This window comes from Uranotaenia lowii, chromosome 1 (assembly GCF_029784155.1).
Source record: "Uranotaenia lowii strain MFRU-FL chromosome 1, ASM2978415v1, whole genome shotgun sequence".
NCBI lineage: Eukaryota > Metazoa > Arthropoda > Insecta > Diptera > Culicidae > Uranotaenia > Uranotaenia lowii.
The window spans coordinates 62,699,336-62,718,593 of NC_073691.1; the positions used below are offsets into that span (position 1 = coordinate 62,699,336).

The window sequence follows — 19,258 nt, forward strand, 5'->3', positions numbered from 1 at the left end:
GAATTGGAATAAATTGCACAAAAGCTTGTACGCAACAAAATTGCATAATATATCGTTGCACAAAACCTATGAATCAAGTAATCTATTTATCGAAAAATTTAATAAAATCGAGAATACAAATGGTGATGTTACTTCCATCTTGTAAAAAAAAATTTTTTGGTCTTGTTATCTTTTGGATACTTGAATTTTTGATCGAAATTACCATGAAATACTTAAAACTTTATTTTTCCCCCCTTCGGGTTTTTGGAAATTCCGAAGGGGGGGGAGGGGGGTGACAAAAGAAGAAATTGATTGCTATGATGTGAAGTCATTCTGTGATTTGAGAAAAAACGTGGCTACATTTTAAGTAGATGTGTTCAAAGGAATTTGAAATTGAATTTAAAAAAAAAACATTTCGAGCTCTAAACAGAACTCGAAAGGTTTCATGTTCTACTAATCTTTCCGTTTTTCTTTTTATTTTCAAGAGCGAGTAAAGGCGCTTTATCCTTGGTCGATGGCCAGAATGATTGTACACTGAAATCCGAAACAGTGAAAACAGTGGTGGTCCACGTTTCTTCTGTTCCTGTGTTCCAGATGTCTCTGCGTTCTCTAATCCATGGTAGGTCCAACCAGAACATGTTTTCGAGTATTTCAATATTTTCATGTTAACATAATTGAAAATATGACTAAAGACAAGAAGAATAATAAAACACTTTTGTTTATTCTTTGGGATCCGACATAAGTTCTGGCTGTGGAAGTACGATTAGTGATAAGTGATTAATGATTAGTGATGAGGAACCAGAATGAATGTTGTGTTGTGTTAGTGTGCAATCATTCATTATTCTCTAGGATTTGACATTTGGTCAGGTTCCTTGACAGCAAAATGTCAGGTTTGTTATGGGCCACAAAATCGTGGCCCCGTTATTTTGATGGTTTTCAAATTCAATGACAAAGGATAGGGATGCCATTCCCTTGGCTTAGACATGATGGGACACCTCATAAACTCTGCGAACTCCCTCATTGAGGGATGGGGAGGAGGGGGTATTTTTAAAACCCATTTTTTTTAATAAACAAAAGTAAAAAAAAAAATTTAAGTTCTTTTACATAAAAAGTTTCAAATGGTTTTCAAGATCTGTATAAAGAATCTTTTAGTAAAAAAATAGGAAACAAACTTTCATCGATGGTTGGAATCTAAAAATGCTAGAAGTTGCGGGGTATTTTATTTCAAACCTGGCAAAATTCGGACATTCTATTTCCAAATGTTCAAACAAAAATCCGGATAGTATCCAGACAAATTTGACAAAAATTCAGTAACTATTCAACAAAAATCAAGAAGAAAACATTTGAATCATTGTTTTTTCATCGAAAAACATAACCAGATTTCAGGCTACCAAAAATCGTTAATGTTTATTCTAACAAATCTAGCTCGATAACTTTCATTTTTGGTCGAAAATTTTTAAAACTATAATGATGCAATTAGGATTTTTCGTATGATTTTTCAAAAAATGTGAAGAAATCCTTCAAATAAGGCTTTTTCTGCGAAATTTGGGCAACACTTCTCCATTATCCAGGAAAGTCGGGGTAAAACCGAATAATCTGGCAAGCTTCATTTTGCTTTTTTTGATTTGAACTTACAACAATTTTTTTTTTAGTCTACAAATTTTTGAAAAAAAAGCTTATTTTGTGCTCCAATCAAATAAACTAAATTCATCAAACTCGGTTCAGATCGGTTTCATGAAAACTCGAGCCTAGTAAAAAAATTAAATTCTCTTCTTTACCATACATACTTTTTATTAAAAATTAATTCCTCTGGATGTTTTTTTTTTTTTTTTTTGAAAGATTTTCATAAGGCAAAACTTGCAAAATACGCTCTAACTCTGCTTATTTTTTTTATATTTCGAAATCAAACTAACAATCAGAATTATAAGCCTGCGATCTCTTTCAATTTGAATCCCTTATTGAAATAGTCATTTCAATATCTTGATCTGAACCTGAGTTTTTAACTGTACATGATTCTGAATCTAAATTATGAACCTGAATTAGAAATTTGAATTTCGAAATTAAGTATCGTTAAATTAATTCAAAATTCGACAACAAAAAAGTACATTAGAGGCTATTATTCCTATTTGAACATTAATAGTTTTGGTATTTATATTGGCTAGAATTGGCTAATTAATTTGTAAATAAAACATTCCGTATAGGCACTGAAACGCTGACATGTTTCCCAAATCCATGGGAAAGCCCATTTTGCAGGAAGGAATCACGCAAAAATATAATGTTTTTCACGTGATGCCGATGAGGAATAATTTAACGAAATGTGTGGAGCATTTCCCTTGTTTTAAAAACAAATCAAATGACTAAGTATGTAAAGCTTTTGTAAAAAACTAAATTCACACAAATTACTAAATAAATGGGAATTCTCGTCTGCCTGTTTTCGGAATGTGATAAGAAAAAAAACACTACGTGTTTGCTCAAGGAGATCATGTTTATTATTAACAGCGGGAAACCGTAAGTCTGATGACATATATCAACTTAACAAAATCACAATTTGATTATTCGGATATTCCAATTGTCTGAGCAATGCTAAAGGTCACATTTTGAAAATTGGATTTGTAATCAAATTTCAGCTGTTATTGATACCTTCGAATATGTACTTTTTGAGTGATCCTCGATTGTTGGAATTTTCCTTGCAATTTACGATTTAGGGGAACTGGGTGTGTACCCAAACCAAACGATGACTGAATGTAAATTTTAACGAAATTTATGCCCGTTTGTAGATAGTTAAACGAACATAGCACACTACGCCCTGCCTCGAAATGTTGAGTATAAAAAAGTGCAATAAAAAAAAATTAAAAATTCAATTAAATAATTCTCCGAACTCTGGTGCATATTGAGACTGATGTTCGTCATTAGGACAAAAAACAAATGAAAAGTGTTGCATTCAGATGAAGTTTTTATTCACGAGAAGAGTTGCAAAAGTTGCAAGAAAAATGCTTGTTAAATTGTGTTTTCGCTTTTCGTAAAATTTACGTCTTATAAGGTCCACAAAAGTTTGGGAATGCACAAAAAAAGAACAGACTAGCAAATGCTCTGCGTATTTTATACCCGGTTCCCCTACTCTTACTTTACTTACTAGTTTGTCCCACTGGACGAATCATCATTCTCGACGTTTTCAATCCATAGTAAAATCCTTTGAATGCCTTCCAACACATCGATGCTCCATCACCTCTAAAAAGTAGAATGAATATTTACCTTTGATGACAGCAATTATACCACCAAGCGCCTTGAAACTTGACTGCACAATTGGTTTTGTAATATGAACATATGTTTTTACGATTATCTTTGTCTATTGTCGAAAATGGAGAATTTTTGTGAAAAGAAAATGAATCACCTGCAGTCCCCGAGTACTTTCCCAAATCTTTGAGGGTATATGAATCTTCTGGGCCGGATATCACGAAATGAACGTACCTGGCGTACTTTATGTTATCGTCTGTATCCCCTATCTGGATAAGCAACTCATACGACTGGGAGTAAGTGATCCGATGAATCGATTTTAAACCCAGCCAGAATTCACCGCGCCAATCGCCAAATCCGTTCTCGTAATCCTTCCAGCCTCTATAGAAATGAACTGAACCATTGAAACGATTTTGAATCACAATCCATCCCCCATTCTCAGCACTCTGTTCACAGTACACGTCAATTGGTTTACCAAAACCATACTCGGGATGGATTTCGTAGACCCCTGATGCGGACTGGATATCGACGCAGGATCGAGGTAATACATCCTGCGATGCCACCACGGCCAGAAACACCAACAACAGTGCCATCTATCCAATTGTTTTGATTTCGTTACTCATGTGTTTCAAATAAGGTTTCAACTGCCTGAATACGATCTAGCTTATTTCTTCGGAATCAACCTCCTTTTATATATGGCGCCTTTCATCGCTACCCCATGTAATTGTTAATTTAAAAAATCATGTATGAAAAAACAAACATTGATAAAATTAATTAGATAGTGGCCCGACTACGGATTGATTACAACGCTTTCTTGGGAAACTTCAGAGATTTCATTAAAAAGTATTTCTTTGAAATCCTTGTGAAACCCTCTTGATCATTGTGAACTTGTTGTGGAGGATCACTTGATTCCATCCATAGTTCTTTATAACATACTTACAGTGCAGTGACCGGCAGAAATACAAAACCAATCCCTTTTTTTAACCTTACATCGGCGATATTTTCAGTTTCTCAACATCTTTTCGAATTTCAATCAATTCATTGGAAAGCTGGTAATTTCAAGATCATTTATTCTTAGCTCTGTAGCAATCAGTTTACACCAACTCTCAAAAGGAGAGATGGCCACACGATTGTTTTGAACCATGTGCTGCTGTGTCTACGCTTTTCGGATGAGGTCATTGCAGCACGACTCGACTAGCTCCAATAATGGTCCAGTTACTGAGACTTTATGGCCAACGTTCCTGTTTATAGGGTAACGGACTTATTTTGGACTAGGGGACCAATTTTGGACCACCTTGTCTAGCTCTCTTATAAAGCAACTAATAATGAAAAAAATAGTGCATTACATCAAGAGACCAGGCTTCAACAATATTTGCTAAAAAATTTAATGTTTTTTTTTGCTTTATAAGAGAGCTAGATAAAGTGGCCAAAAAGAAAGAATTTACTACAGATGTCACTTATTTTTTAAGTGAAAATTATTTTGCGTGTACACACTGCAGTGAGGTGTATGATTCATATTCAAGCACTAGAGCGCTCTTGACTAGAATTCTCTTTCTCTCATCGAGATGCGAGAGCTCTCACACTAGCAGTCCGAGTTGAGCCGAACTGAAAACGGTATTTTTCTTACTGCTCTTTGTTGTTAGGGAGGAGCCGTCTAACCCTGTCGGGAACTATTTTACCACTTTTCTTTAAGGTTTGGCATTTTCGATTACGTTTTTATTTTATAATTGTCGGGATACCCCATTATGGAGCACCGACGTCAGTTCTACCCGGAACATTTCATTCAGTGTTTTTCATTACTCCATCACACACAATCCACACAAAATAAACACACACTTTGCTTACGAAATAAAACTCATTCCATAGTTGTCAGTCACACCGTTAACCACGTTTTATTTTCCTCGACCGCTGCCTTTTTTTTACCTGCGATAGGTTATGTGCCCAGCAGCGAGGTTAAAAGTAAAAATCGTAAAGTCCGTATTTTTAACCACGTTAATTGAACTGTACGCAAGTTTTTCGGACGGTTATCGCGAAAAGTAATGGAGGGGTATCGATTCACGCTACAGAAGCTCGGAAATAACAATAACACCACCTGGTGGTTCAAGGTCGAGCTGTTGCTCGTTCGGGAGGAGCTCTGGCGATATGTGGATCCAGGAGTAAAGCCGGAGACCGAAGCGGATGCCACGTGGAGGGCAGGAGACGCCAAAGCAAGAGCCACGATTGGCTTATTGATTGAGGACAACCAGCACGGATTGATTCGCTCGTCGACGACGGCCAAAGCTACTCGGACGGCGCTCCAGAATCACCACCAGAAGACAACTCTAACCTCAAAAGTGTCGCTTCTTAAAAGGATTTGTGACAAGCACTACGTAAACGGAGAAGATATGGCTGAGCACCTGTTCGAGATGGAAGAGCTGTTTGCCTGTATAGTGTTTAGCCAACGCCGGACAAGAGCTGCAACAGAATCTCATGGTCGCGATGATTTTGAGAAGTCTTCCCAGCTCTTTTGACACGCTTGCTTTGGCTACCGGTTTTGTAGCTATAGTAAACGCAAGCAAGCCGTGGATCGTCGACTCCGGTGCGACAAGCCACACCGTCGCCGACCGGAAATCGTTTTTGGAGCTGAAGGAAAGTGCGGCCAGGTCTGTCAAGCTGGCGGACGGTAATAATGTCAAGGTTGGTTGTGAAGGTCCCTGCGTCGTCGAGTGCGTCAACGAGCGAGGCCACCATCAAGAAATGAACCTTAGTGAAGCACTTCATGTTCCGGATCTGTCCCTGAACTTACTTTCGGTCCGCGCGCTGGTCGAAAAGCAAGCTACTGTAATCTTCGACGCAGCTGGCTGTCGGATCATGCGAGGAGAAGTCACTATAGCAGCGGCAACCTTGAAGGACGGCCTGTACCTATGTGGTTTATCTATAGGTGGGGACAATCGAAAACATAAGTGTTAGTTCGTTGTATCCATACAGTTGTTTATGAACGATTGTGACGTAACGCGACGCCATCATAAAGTCGAGTATTAGGCGTCCAAATGTAGCCATAGAAACTTATTAAGAGGAATGTTTGGGACGCAAATAAAGTTATTTATTATTTTGAACTCATAGCGTCGCCGTATTGTGCCTCAGGAGAAAACCATAAATAAAAGGGTGCTTTGATTGTAATTTTTCAAATAACACGAAACGTCGCTTGCCGTCGATGAACTGCAACTTCAACGTCGAGACGCATATGAACGTTTGTGACGTAGCAATCAAAACATTGAAAAAACTGATTCTCACACTCGTGCAAGGGCATTCTTGTCCTCACCTATAGATAAACCACATGGGGCCTGTACCACATCAAGCAACCACAGAGCGTTGTCATGATGGCAAGCGACCATCACCACAAGGACTGCAAGCACGTTTGGCATAGGAGATTCGGCCACCGGGATCCGAAAGCGATTCAGCGTTTGCAGAAGGGCGGTCTGGCGGACGGCATCACAATCCACGAGTGCAACGTTGACGAGCAGTGCGAATGCTGGCTAAAAGGTGCGATGCCACGTATTACCTTTCCCAACGAATCGACGTCTACGTCAGCTGCTCATATGGATCTGGTGCACACGGCCGTTTGCGGTCCGGTTGACACACCGTCGGTCAGTGGTAATTGGAGGAGGAGACCGAATTGCCTACAAACACGTCATACCGCAGTTTGGTGGGCAGTTTGCTTTACGTTGCGGTAAACACCAGGCCGGACATCTGCGTGGCTACATCGTTGCTGGGAAGAAAAGTTTCAAATCCGTCGAATAGTGATTGGACCGAAGCAAAGCTACCTCAAGGCTACGAAAGATTACCGTTTGCATCTAGGATCCGGCATCGGCGAACTTGAATGCTACGTGGACGCCAGCTGGACCAGCGACGAGGCGGACATGAAATCACATTCTGGCTTTCTACTGAAGTTCGGTGGAGGGCTCGTCGAATGGGGCACACGAAAACAGTCATGCGTTGCTGTATCCTCGACAGAGGCCGAGTACGTGGCCCTGGCGGAAGGTTGCCAGAAGTTGCTGTGGTACCGCAAGCTGCTCCAGGATCTACAGCAAGAACAACGAGCTCCTGTCGTCGTATGGGAGGACAATCAATCGTGTATGAAGATCGTGGAGTCTGAACGTCTGGAACGCCGTTCTAAGCACATTAACACCAAGTATGCGTTCACCAAGGATCTACACTCAAAACGAATCTTCGAACTCCGCTACATGCCTACTGAAATCATGGAGGCAGACATAATGACAAAGCCCCTGGATCGCGTAAAGCTGGAGCGGCACAGGGCAGCCATCGGCTTTATGGAATCAAATGAGGCATCGAACTAACAACTAACGAAATAAAACTCATTCCATAGTTGTCAGTCACACCGTTAACCACGTTTTATTTTACTCGACCGTTGCCTTTTTTTACCTGCGATAATAATATTGGTAAACCTTTTCAACCTTCCTTCACGGTTAAAACAAAGTACAATTGGCCGGTTAGGGTCATATAGTCCCGGATTTCTATTTTGCCTATACCTTTAAAATTTTGGAATCGTCTACATGTTACACTATCTATTAATGAAGAAAAAAAATTATTGTTATTTTGGTGGCGTCTGAAAATCGAGCCGGAAGCCAAAAAAGGTGGTGTTTTTGAACACGCTTCTTTTTTATTCGGTAATTCTGATACCGAGCATGCTTCGAAAGTAAAAAAAAAACTTTAAACTAAGCTTCTATGAATTTTTCGTGTTGTTTCCCTGTGCTTATCATCTGAGGGTAAATGTGTGTAATTAAGACTGGCTTCATACCGAAAAGAGTTGTCATAATTAACTTTCATTGAAAAAAAAAACACCAAAAACTGCAAAAACTTTCCTCCTTCTATACAAGAATTCAAACAGCTCCAAAGTAAGTACATATTAAATAAATACCGTCAAACAGGGCATCATGCAAAAGCAGGGCTAGATGCAACATTTGTATACCACAACACTCATGCAATTTTTATTTCAATAAACTGTAATAAAATTATCATTGAATGATTTATGATGACATAGTTTTTAACATCGTGAAAGAGTATTTAAAATTTCTGATTCTCATAAAAAATTTAAAAAATCGAGCAATAAATGTACAAATTTTTACATTTTTTGATGCCATAAAAAACTTTACCCAGCATGACGGACTGGCTTGATGATATCACCTACAAACTTAATATTGCTTTCATTATTTTATACCAACACCGTTGGTGTAAAAATATTTTTAAAGACAATCACCAATTTTTTTTATATAAATGTTTTTATAATTCACTTTCCTCACTGGGGCAAAATGCAACAAAATGAAAATCAGAACTAAATTTCATAAATCTCGTTTCCATATGGTGGGATGAGATTGTTTTGCACGTTTGTTAACATTCAAATTTCATCCATCCTAAGATTTATTTTCATGATTAAAGCTAATAGAATATTCGTAGTATTTTTACCCCTTAACGTATGCAGCACGTTTACACGTTTTCCTTAAAAGCATTTTTGATAGAAAAATGTAAAATTTAATTCGAACAAAACCAAAAATTACTGCAATTGATGCTTTATGCGTTACGACATCACAAATGTATCAAAACTATAAATTTTCAAACGTTTCTATTTGATTTTTCAATTATAATAGAGTTTGTTGTAACTCACCTCTTTTTCTTAGTAGGGTGCAAATCGCATGTTTTTGAAAATTTAAATATAACTAGTAAAACCAATATTTTTTCTGACTACATCAATTTGGTGTCCCATCAACTTTCGATGTACAAGAGGTATGATTATCTGTAGGCATTAAGATTTTAGAAGCCATTGAAGTTGAAAAGTGTTGCATGTTGCCCCAGTTGACGGTATCCACTGTGCATAACTTAAAAAGCTACCGTATCCGATAAAAACAAACACAAATCGTCGCCAGTGTATTGCTACTTCACTCACTCACACGCTCTCTCGCAACACTGACAAAATTTTCGGAGCAACACCGCCCGATGGCAGTGCAACACCAGGTCAAAACCAGTGCAACACCAGGTCAAAACCAGTGCAACACTGTCCGAATAATCAAACAGTTTGACAGCACCTAGTGGTGCACCAGTGCAACACTAGTGCAACATTCGGCATAAACAAATACGGCATTAGTGACAGCTCCCGATCAAGATGTCAAAACAGGTCACGCTTAGGTTAGATAGCGCATATTTGAATTGGAACTCCCATTTTTACATATTTTTGATAAGTTATGTGTGTTGGTTTTGAGTTAAAATTTGAAAAAATATAAAAATCTTTGAAAACTTCAAATTACCGGAAGTGGTATGAATATCTCTACAATATGAGTATTGAGTGAAAGAACCAAAATAGTATGATTTTTTTTTTGCTTGACGCCATCATTAATCCAAGATGGCGGCTTCCGCTTTTATTTCCAAAGCTGTAGTTTACTGATAATATCATGAAACCTTCATAATTTGATTATTAGGTGAAAGTGAAAGTCGAATTTCGTTGTCCGTCGCCATCTTAAATTCCAAGATGGCGGCTATAACTCAACTTTAAAATACTTTAAATGACTGAAAATCGCATAAAATCCTTACAATATGGGTATTAGTTGAAAGAGATCAACAGATAGAATTCGAATTTCGTTATCTGACGCCATCTTGAAATCCCAGATGGCGGCTTCCACTGAACTTTAAAATGTTGAAAATGACTTAAAATCGTATGAAACCCCAACAATATTGGTATTGGGTGAAATGGCTAAACGAGTAGAAGTCGAATTTCACAACTCACTACTGCTCTCAATACTCATATTGTGGGGGTTTCATTTGATTTTCAGTGATCAAAATCATTTTAATGTTCAGTGGAAGTCGCCATCTTGGATTTCAAGATAGCGTCAGATAGCGAAATATGACTTCTACTCGTTTAGCCCTTTCACCCAATACCATTATTATTAGGGTTTCATGCGATTTTAAGTCATTTACAGCATTTTAAAGTTCAGTGGAAGCCGCCTTCTTGGATTTTAAGGTGGCGTCAGACAACGAAATTTGACTTCAACTCATGGTTTATTCCACGGGTCATTCACAACCAATTCCTTTTCATTCAAAAAGTCTATCCTCATTCACTGTACTAATGATTAGCAACTCAGAAATGAGGAACTCATCCTAAGCGTGTAGTTGGTTGGCTTGCGAGAGAAACTTCAAATTTTATTTTTAAATATGGCTACTAGCTGATTCCGTACGAACTCCGTTTCGTTTTTAATTTCTAATATGTGATGAGTATGTGTAAAAGGTAAATGGGATGCATTTTCACGACAATATTTCATAAAATATCTAACAGTAGTTTTGAGTTTTGTTTGGATGCAAAATCACGCATTTCTTTCAAAAATATGGAACAGTTCATATGAAACCAGGATTCGATTGCATAATGCGTAAAAAACGAAACTATTGCAAAAATTTTAAGCAGTTTATATGGACGTCTTTTTCTGTCCTTTGATTCTTGTTACTTTAACTTGTCGGCCTAATCGGTGAAAAGTGATGTCCTTTTTAGTAGGAACATCTTTAACTTTTTTTTACAGATGGATAGAAGGTTATATGAGATGAAAGATGGTGCAAATGAGCAGGTAGAATTTATTTATAAGCATTATCATCACATATCAAATTTTTGTTCCTCACGGGCCAACTACTATAAGTGGTAGTGGAAACTCTAGTGTATCAATTTTCATCTGAATCCGATGTATAATAACGACAATATCGCATTAACAGTGAAGAGTCAATATGGACGACCCCTTTGGCCGACCCCTGCCTTTAATTTGGATAAGAGAAATCAATTGTTTTCCCTAATAATTTCTATGTGCAAATTTTCATCTCAATCCGATGTATAATCCGATTGCACATCACTCAATACTATCGTGCACAAATTTACATCTAAATAGGATGTATAATAACGTCAATATCGTAAAAACCGCGAACAGTTAATATGGACGACCCCTTTAACTGACCCCTTACACAAAATTTGACACCTAAAATCGATTGCTCGTCTTTGAAAACACTCTTTGAAAATTTTCAGCACAATCCCAAGAAAAATAACATAAATATCGCGAAAACAATTGTTGTCTTGTATGGACGACTCCCTTCAAAAGGGGTCATCTCAAAATCTAAAAATATTTTTCATCATTCCTAATCCCAATGTGCATCCATGCCAAATTTCAGACCTCTAGCTCTTAAGACGGCTGAGTCTATAGAGGACAAACAAACAAACAAACAAACAGAAATTGCTTTTTATATACATACTAGCTGACCCGGTGTGCTTTGCTACACCCTTCAAAAACAAATGATATTTTCGGAAACTATTCAAATTTTTATTGTTTTATTGGCATTATTTTGAATCAAATTATAACATAATTCAAAAGCAACCGCTACGAAAAGAGAGCTGCAGCTGGAGTTTGGAGTTGCAATACAAAGATGACTTAAACTAATTTCCTGAATCTTGATCTATAAGTTCTGATAGTTTTTAAGTTTCGCCCTGAAAAAGGAGGGTATCAAATTAATCTTACGCAAAAAATCTAACTCTGAAAATATGGTTGTTTTTGCTTGATATGTTCTGGATTTATGCTAAAAATTGATAAGAGAGCCCCCTCCTGTGCTTCCCATCATCCCCTGCTGGATGGAGGTCGTGATCTTTAATAATCATACCCATTTTATACTGGGCCTATAAATCCTCTTATATCAAATATAGTTCCATTATTGGTTGATAAGTTTTTAAGCTTTACAACAAAATTTGTCTGGAGCCCCCTCCTTTCTTCCCCTCTCTACACTGTATAGCGTAAGGGTCTATAACAATCGTAAAAAACATATCTCGCAACCAAGTACTTTTTCATGCCATATTCGTTTCCATTTATTGGCTTCGTTAACATAAATTGAGAACTTATGCTAACAAAATTGTATTGGGCTCACCTCCCTCCTCCTATGTACCTACTCACTGAAAGGAGGATGGTGTGTCAATCATACTAAAGTGATTTTCCATGTTAAGTTTTACCTCTCGGATTTTGTTAAAAAAAAAAGTTAAATATAAGCTTTCCTCTTCCTTTCCTATATTCCCAATTCTATCATCCTACTGCAAGCAAGGAATTGTTTCAAATAGAAAAATTTCGCGTATTGAAATACTATCCCATGCCAAATTTGGTTTTATTTGTGTAGTAAATTCTTGAGTTATGCATAAACTTGAAAGGAAGTACTATTCCCCCTTCCGTTCTACCAATTGAATGGAGGGAGGAGAACTAAATATTCATAAAAGTATTTTTCGTACTCAAATTCTTTATTAAACCAAATTTGGTTTCATTAGCTCGATCAATTCTCGAGTTATGCCAAAAATTTGTATGGAAGCCTCCCTTTCCCCCTTTATATCTTTCCGCTGAAAAAAGATGGGGCTCTCTTCCCCCTTTTCATCCTCCTCTTTGAAGGAGTGAGGGATACCAAATATTCATAGAAGCATTTCTCGTACCCAAATATCGTTCCATGCCAAATTTGGTTCCATTTGCTGCTGTAGTTCTCGAGTTATGCAGTTAAAATTGTATGAAACTCCCCTCCCTCTTTCCTTTCTCCCCGCTGGAAGAAGGAAGGGGTCTCAAACAATCTTTAGAACATGTCACGTTTCCAAATACCCGCCCATGCCAAATTTGGTTCAATTTGCTTAATTAGTTTTTGAGTTATGCGAAAAATTATAAAAGAGGCCCCCTCCCCCTTTATGTCTCCTCACTGGAAAGAGGGAGGGGTCTCAAATAATCATACTAATATTTTTCGTATCCAAATACCCTCCAATGCCAAATTTGGTTCCATTTGCTTTATTAGTTTCTGAGTTATATAAAATATTTTGAAAGAGGCCTCCTCCCCCTTTCTACTGGAAAGAGGGAGGGGTCTCAAATAATCATTGAAATATTTTTCGTATCCAAATACCTTCCCGTGTCAAATTTGGTTCCAATATCTTGATTAGTGTGCGAGTTAAATGAAAAATTGTAAGGTAGACCTAAAATGCAATACCTAAAATCAATTGCTCATCTTTCAAAACCCCCACGTGCAAATTTTCATCACAATCCGACCAAAAATTACGTTAATATCGCGAAAACAACATTTGTCTTGTATGGACGACCCCCTTCAGAAGGGGTCTTCCGAAAATCTGTTAAAATTTTCATCATTCCTGGTCCTAATGCGCATCCATGCTAAATTTCAGCTCTCTAGCTCTTAAAACGGCTGAGTCTATAGAGGACAAACAAACAAACCCACAGAAATTGCTTTTTATATACCAATGTTGGTATAACATGAGGAAACCTGTAAAAAGTTTGTAGGTAATCTTATCAAGCCGATCCGTCATACTGGGTAAAGTTTTTTTCGGCATCAAAAAATGTTAAAATTTGTAGATTTATTGCTCGATTTTTCAAATTTTACATAAAAATAAAAAACTTAAGACAACTAGCTTAAGATGCGAGAAATTATGTCATCATCATTTTGTTATCATTAAAAGATAACTTTATTACAATACATAAAATTAAAAATTGATTCAGTGTAGTGTTATATAAATGTTGCATCGAACCCCGCTGTTGCATGATGCCCCGTTTGACGGTATATAGATATGTAGATGAACTCCCAGAATCTAAAAAAAAAACAAAAATTGCTAACATGTTTAATAATAGGATTTTAAAAGCTTTGGTGACCAACATTGATAACTAATAATGATTGGTCATGAAGACGTTTCTAGGATAGGGCCAAATAGCCTGATTTTGGCTTTATTAGAATCCAGGTGATGTTATAGAATGCGCTTTAGCTTTTTATGAAGATCAATGCTATAGTCCTAACGAAATTTTGCTGACCATACAAAGCTAAAATTGTTACTTGGGTTGACACCCTCCGATACGTTTAGTGTAAGGTTGCCAGATTTTTTTCAGCACGTACCCGGGCCGGATAAATCCGGGCAGTTTTGTCTTAAAACATGGCAAAATCCAGGCATGTGATTCTGAAATGTCGACTGAAATTCCGGGCAATATCCTGGCAAATTTGGTCAAAATCCAGGAATTACTCAACACAAATCAAGAAAAAAAACTTCATTAGCAATTTCAAAATCGTATTTAAGACTTTTAAAAATCTGTTCTTGATTATTTTTCTACAACTTGCTTAATAAATTTCGTTTTGGGTACATACATAAAAATTTGTACAACACAATTGATTTTTTTTTATTCTTTTGGCAAATAAAGGGAATAAATCCGGGCCAAATCCGGACTTTTTTCAATTTTGCATTAAATATCCGGGAAAACGCGGATTAAAATGGGCAATCTGGCAACCTTAGTTTAGTGTTAACAAGAGGTGATAGACAAAATCTGACAAAATATTCGAGCACAGGATGCTCAAATCTTCTAACAGCAGTTATTAAACAAAGACACCAAAAATTCTGTTTCCCTGAGCGTATCATCTGGGGATAATGGTGTTTTCCCTGTTTGAATATCTGTCGCTCCAGGTGGTTTATAATTTATCAAAATTTTTTACAATTACATAAAAATGTGTGTAATTAAAACTGAACTTTATACCAAAATGAGTTATTATAATTCACTTTGAGACAAAATCACCAAAACCTGTAAAAAAATCCCTCCCTCTATACAAGGATTCAAAGAGCTGAGGTAAAGATTTCATAGGCATTCACTTTGCAAAACTTATAGAAGGGACCGTAGAACGAATTTTGTTGAGTATTTTCATTAATGATTTGTTGGAGCCTTGAAGATTCTGAACATCTACACATCCTAGTGCTCGATTCCAGTGCAAGGTTTTACCAATTAAAGGCAAAATAAGTAGGACGAAGATAACAGCACAGCAAAAAAAACCTTGGAACTTGGTCAGTCATGGATATGGAAAACGCACAGTTACTGCAAAAAGAGCCCGTCAGTGTCACTGGTCTTGCCATCCAGATAGGAGAAAGGGATTAATTCCTCAAACGGAGTAAAACAATGGGACAAATTGTCTATTTGGTTTGAGTTTGAAATGCAAAAAATATCGACCTCGTTTCGCTGCTCCAAAGTTGGTGGTAGTATAGGTTGGAGTCAGTAGCAGACTCTCTGTTTGGACCGAAACGGATAACGTTAATGTTGATGATGATTACGACACGACACTGACACTGGCACTGACAATCGCTAGAGCTGTGCAAGGGTAATGCTAATAAGTATCTACTTACAGTAACGACTGTTGAAGAAGTGACACCCCGCTGGGTGCGAACGACTACTCAGAGGCTAATGATTAAAGGGACTTCCAGGGTTAGTTTGCGAAAAGAAAAAAGCAACCTTATAAAGTATTTTTTTAGGTATTTTTTTTATCGAAAATATCTTAAAATGTTCAAAAAGTTTATTTTAAGCAGAATCCTGAAACCCGTTCTACTTCAAAAAGAACCTCCTTTTAGCCACGGATGGAATCAAGCACGTAACGAAAGTTCATTCACTCACGTCGAAGGAAACTGTCATCTGCAGAGATTTAATCCGTACTGATTAGATACATCCGTCAATTTGGATCAAAAAAATTGGGCGTTTTTTCCCAGTTCCATTTTATTTTCTCCTTTCTATCCCCCGAATGCGGTTTCGCGTGTCGGAACGGATTTTCGAGCAGAGGTATTGATATTAACGAACGAATAACTCAACCTGAGCGTCAACTAAGCCAAGCAGCGCCCGTAACGAATTCGTTACGCACACAATTATTTTCGAAAGCCAGCCTTCCACGAACCGAAGGATGTGGCGCGAGGTTTTCACGATTACGTCAAAGGGAATGAAGAGCAGCAAAAAGATTCATTCCGTTCCATCGCCATTTGCTCGCTGATCGCAAAACAGGGTATTGAAGCGTGATTTTCAGGCGGAAAGTTGTTATTAAGTTGAAGTTTCAAATTTCAGAACTCTTACAAATCTTTGATAGAAAAATATTTGCCCAGCATCTTCTCATTGGTGTTAAAAGCTAGAACTTATGACCATAAAGTAAGCATTTCGATAGATGAAAGATCAGAGTATATAGCGAAGGATTAGCTAAAGAAGTCCCTAAAGATATCGGATGTAACTAAACTTCTCCTTGATTCTAACGTTGCGAGAGAACAAAAAAACCAAAACAAAGAATTGTCAAGAAAATCTTGCTGATCAAACCGTACACGTCCGGGCACACGTTCCGCAAACATATCCGCACAAATCCGGTATCAGGTTTAATTGTGCCTATTAAATCCTCAAACGGAAATCGTGCACGGAACGGAACGGACGTTGTTTTCTGCCTTCTGCTGACTCCGGCCGGGTCAGTCACCACTACATGGATGGAAGACAAAAAAGGGCATCCTGCCTATGCTTTGGTTGGGATGTTTAGGCGAGAGTAGAAGAACCGGAACAATTATACCAATCATGCTTCTTCTACGAGAGATAAAATGTGGAAATCATGATCACTGAATGGGATATTTTCTGGCAGTTCATTGCCCCGTTGACGTTACCTGTTTACAGAGCCCAACTTTTAATCGAATTAGTTCCATAATAACTAACCGGAAATTTTGAAGAAGGTTATCAAACAGGCTCAAAGGATTCAAGTGCACAGAAAGGTTGTTTCGAGAAAACTAGAGCGCTGATGTGGTCTAGTGGATAGACTGGCGCGAGTCTGGTAACCCAGGCATACTGGGTTCGATTCCCGGTATCGGCAAGGAAAACTTTTGGGTTCGAATCCCATAAGTTGCCGACAGGTAAGATGTGTTTCATTGTATAAATAATTATATATTTCAGAGGGAATGCATCTGGGGTAAATCTGAAGAGACTATTGCAAGCGGAGTTGATTGCCAACCATTGTAGGTCTCTGAAGGTTGGATGCCTTCTCTCGACGAACCATCGGCCGTGGAAGCCTGAGAAGCAATTCGAAAGCCAAGCCACACAGACATAGGCTGGACCTTGCTACAGATGGGGGAACCATACATACATACATACATACAAAAAGGTTGTTTCGAGAAAACTAGCTTAAAAGTTGTAGAGTTTGGTAATTCTTCATAAATTTTTCGAAAACTTGTATATTTCTTTCGAATCTTAAAGTATGTAAATAAAATTTTAAAATATATAAAGTTTGAAATATTAAGAACCGATGGATATTTTGAGTTAATAATCGATCATTTTAGCACTTCCGATAGGATTATTCAAAATATTATGAAGGATAGTATTATTCAAAATATTATGAAACAAAAGGAACCATACATATAAAGTATGATCAGAGGGCAGAGCTGCCAATGCAATGGTCAGTGTAAGACACCAAATTTCAGTCGACTTTTGTACTGTGTTGCATGTCTATGTCATGCGATATGAGTGAGTGGGGCGCTCAATGAGTTTGTTTACAAACATAAGATTATTATCTCAGCTTCACTGTGGTTTTGTTGGTAAGCAAGCTCCATGAGTTCCGCAGTTGCAAAGCCAAAATGGCCAAAATAGCTGAATTGGGAATTTTATATATGGTAACACCTTCTATAAATACACAGCTTGGTAAAATGATCAGAATCTTGCGACTTTTTCTTCTCTCTGCCGAAGATCACATTTTTGCAACTATCGGTTAACAAATAATGTAAAAGCCCTCCCAACACAACCACGAAATGATATAAAAAAGGTGATCTTGTGTATGATGCGAGTGGAGTACAACTCAGTAATTTTGACGGATTTGCTGTTATCTTGCACATTACTTGGAAACTTTCTTGACCAAATTAATCGATGTGAAATCGTTGACGCAATTCTAAAGTGAAGAATTGAGAGGTTAATATAAAAAATCATGCCACTGATCGTATATAAATAAATAAAAAAAAAAAAAAAAATGCGTTTCAAAAAACAAAATAGAAAAACAATACATTTTGTCTGTTCAAATAAATTTAATAAATATTTGGAATCTACAATGTCCCACGTTCACGACGAACAGAATTTACAGAAGAAACATCCATACGAATGACTTAATAAAAATTCCTATTGGATTCTTAGCATCGATGCAATAGCTAAATCAGCCATTAATCCTTTCGTGGCAAAGTAGCATCTGATTGTTGGCTTGATCGGATTTTTGGGTCAGAACCAAACAACCATATTTATGTTCATGTAGACGCGTAAAATAACTGATAAATTCTATAGATATATCGGTTTTTATCAAACTTTAATAGCATAAAGATATTACCATTGCCGCAGTAACTAAATGTATACATTTTTGTTACTAAAATCTGAACCTAAAAATTCATGGCATCCTTGTTTCGCAATTTTCTTTCCTTTGGGGGGTTTGTTTTTCGTCTTCAGGGGCGAGGCGTGTAACCAAAGCATCACTGTTCATTGATCGCTGGAAAAATTTAACATTTGGGCGCCTATATATATTCCTCAATCCCTCATAATTTTAATGCACGTGGTGGCGATATGCAATCTAGAAATCACAGCACATGGCGATTGCGCAGCACATGGTAATGAATGACGCCTAGATGTGACACGGATTGGTATTGAAATTGTTATTTGAGCCCAAATAAACAACTGAAATTGATTTGGAAATGAAAATAGAAACTTTTTATTTTCAATAATTCCGAAAAAACACTGTACCTTTTGCTAACATACCAATTTAAGAACGTGTTTAACATAAAAGTGTGTTTTAGTTTTACATATTTCGACTGCATAAAATCCACTTTTTTTTTGAAAAGTGAGTTTTAATAATTGATATTCAACTGGAAGCATTTTTTTTTAGAAACTTTTAATGTATCCTTAAAGTGTAAAAAATAATATTCATTCCTGTCAACTCACATGCTTGGGCAATTGAAAACATTGACCTTGTAGCATTATAATTAAGTTTGTCTAGCTATTTTGTTTTGAGCGTGTAATGAGTGAGTCAAAAACCTACCAAAGATTGAGTGTTTAGAAGTTAGAGTGTATATGTCAAACGCACGCATGGGAAAACAATGGAAACAACAATCAACAAATCAAAACAACAGCAACCAAGGAAGACTAATTAATTGTCGGCACGCCATCGCACAGTGGTCCAAAATGCGGAAAACGTGATCGTTGCTTATAACTTT

The 19,258-nt window shown here is 37.2% G+C and overlaps 2 protein-coding genes across 7 annotated transcripts in view; both read right to left on the reverse strand.

Annotated features, from left to right (window-relative positions):
• The window catches only part of LOC129739465 (calcium/calmodulin-dependent protein kinase type II alpha chain), a 205,776-nt gene that overhangs the window by 132,703 nt on the left and 53,815 nt on the right, over window positions 1-19,258 (reverse strand). The window lies entirely within an intron of this gene.
• Window positions 2,612-3,859, reverse strand: LOC129739478 (microfibril-associated glycoprotein 4-like). 2 transcript variants are annotated; one of them, XM_055730952.1, is made up of 2 exons: window positions 3,448-3,859; window positions 2,612-3,207 (listed from the first exon to the last, which is right to left on the reverse strand). In XM_055730952.1, exons 1-2 carry the CDS (start codon window positions 3,804-3,806, stop codon window positions 3,105-3,107), a joined length of 462 nt encoding a protein of 153 aa, XP_055586927.1. In that variant the 5' UTR covers window positions 3,807-3,859; the 3' UTR covers window positions 2,612-3,104. The 2 variants fall into 2 exon arrangements, with proteins under 2 accessions (XP_055586927.1, XP_055586928.1); XM_055730953.1 differs by lacking the exon at window positions 2,612-3,207 and adding an exon at window positions 3,275-3,325.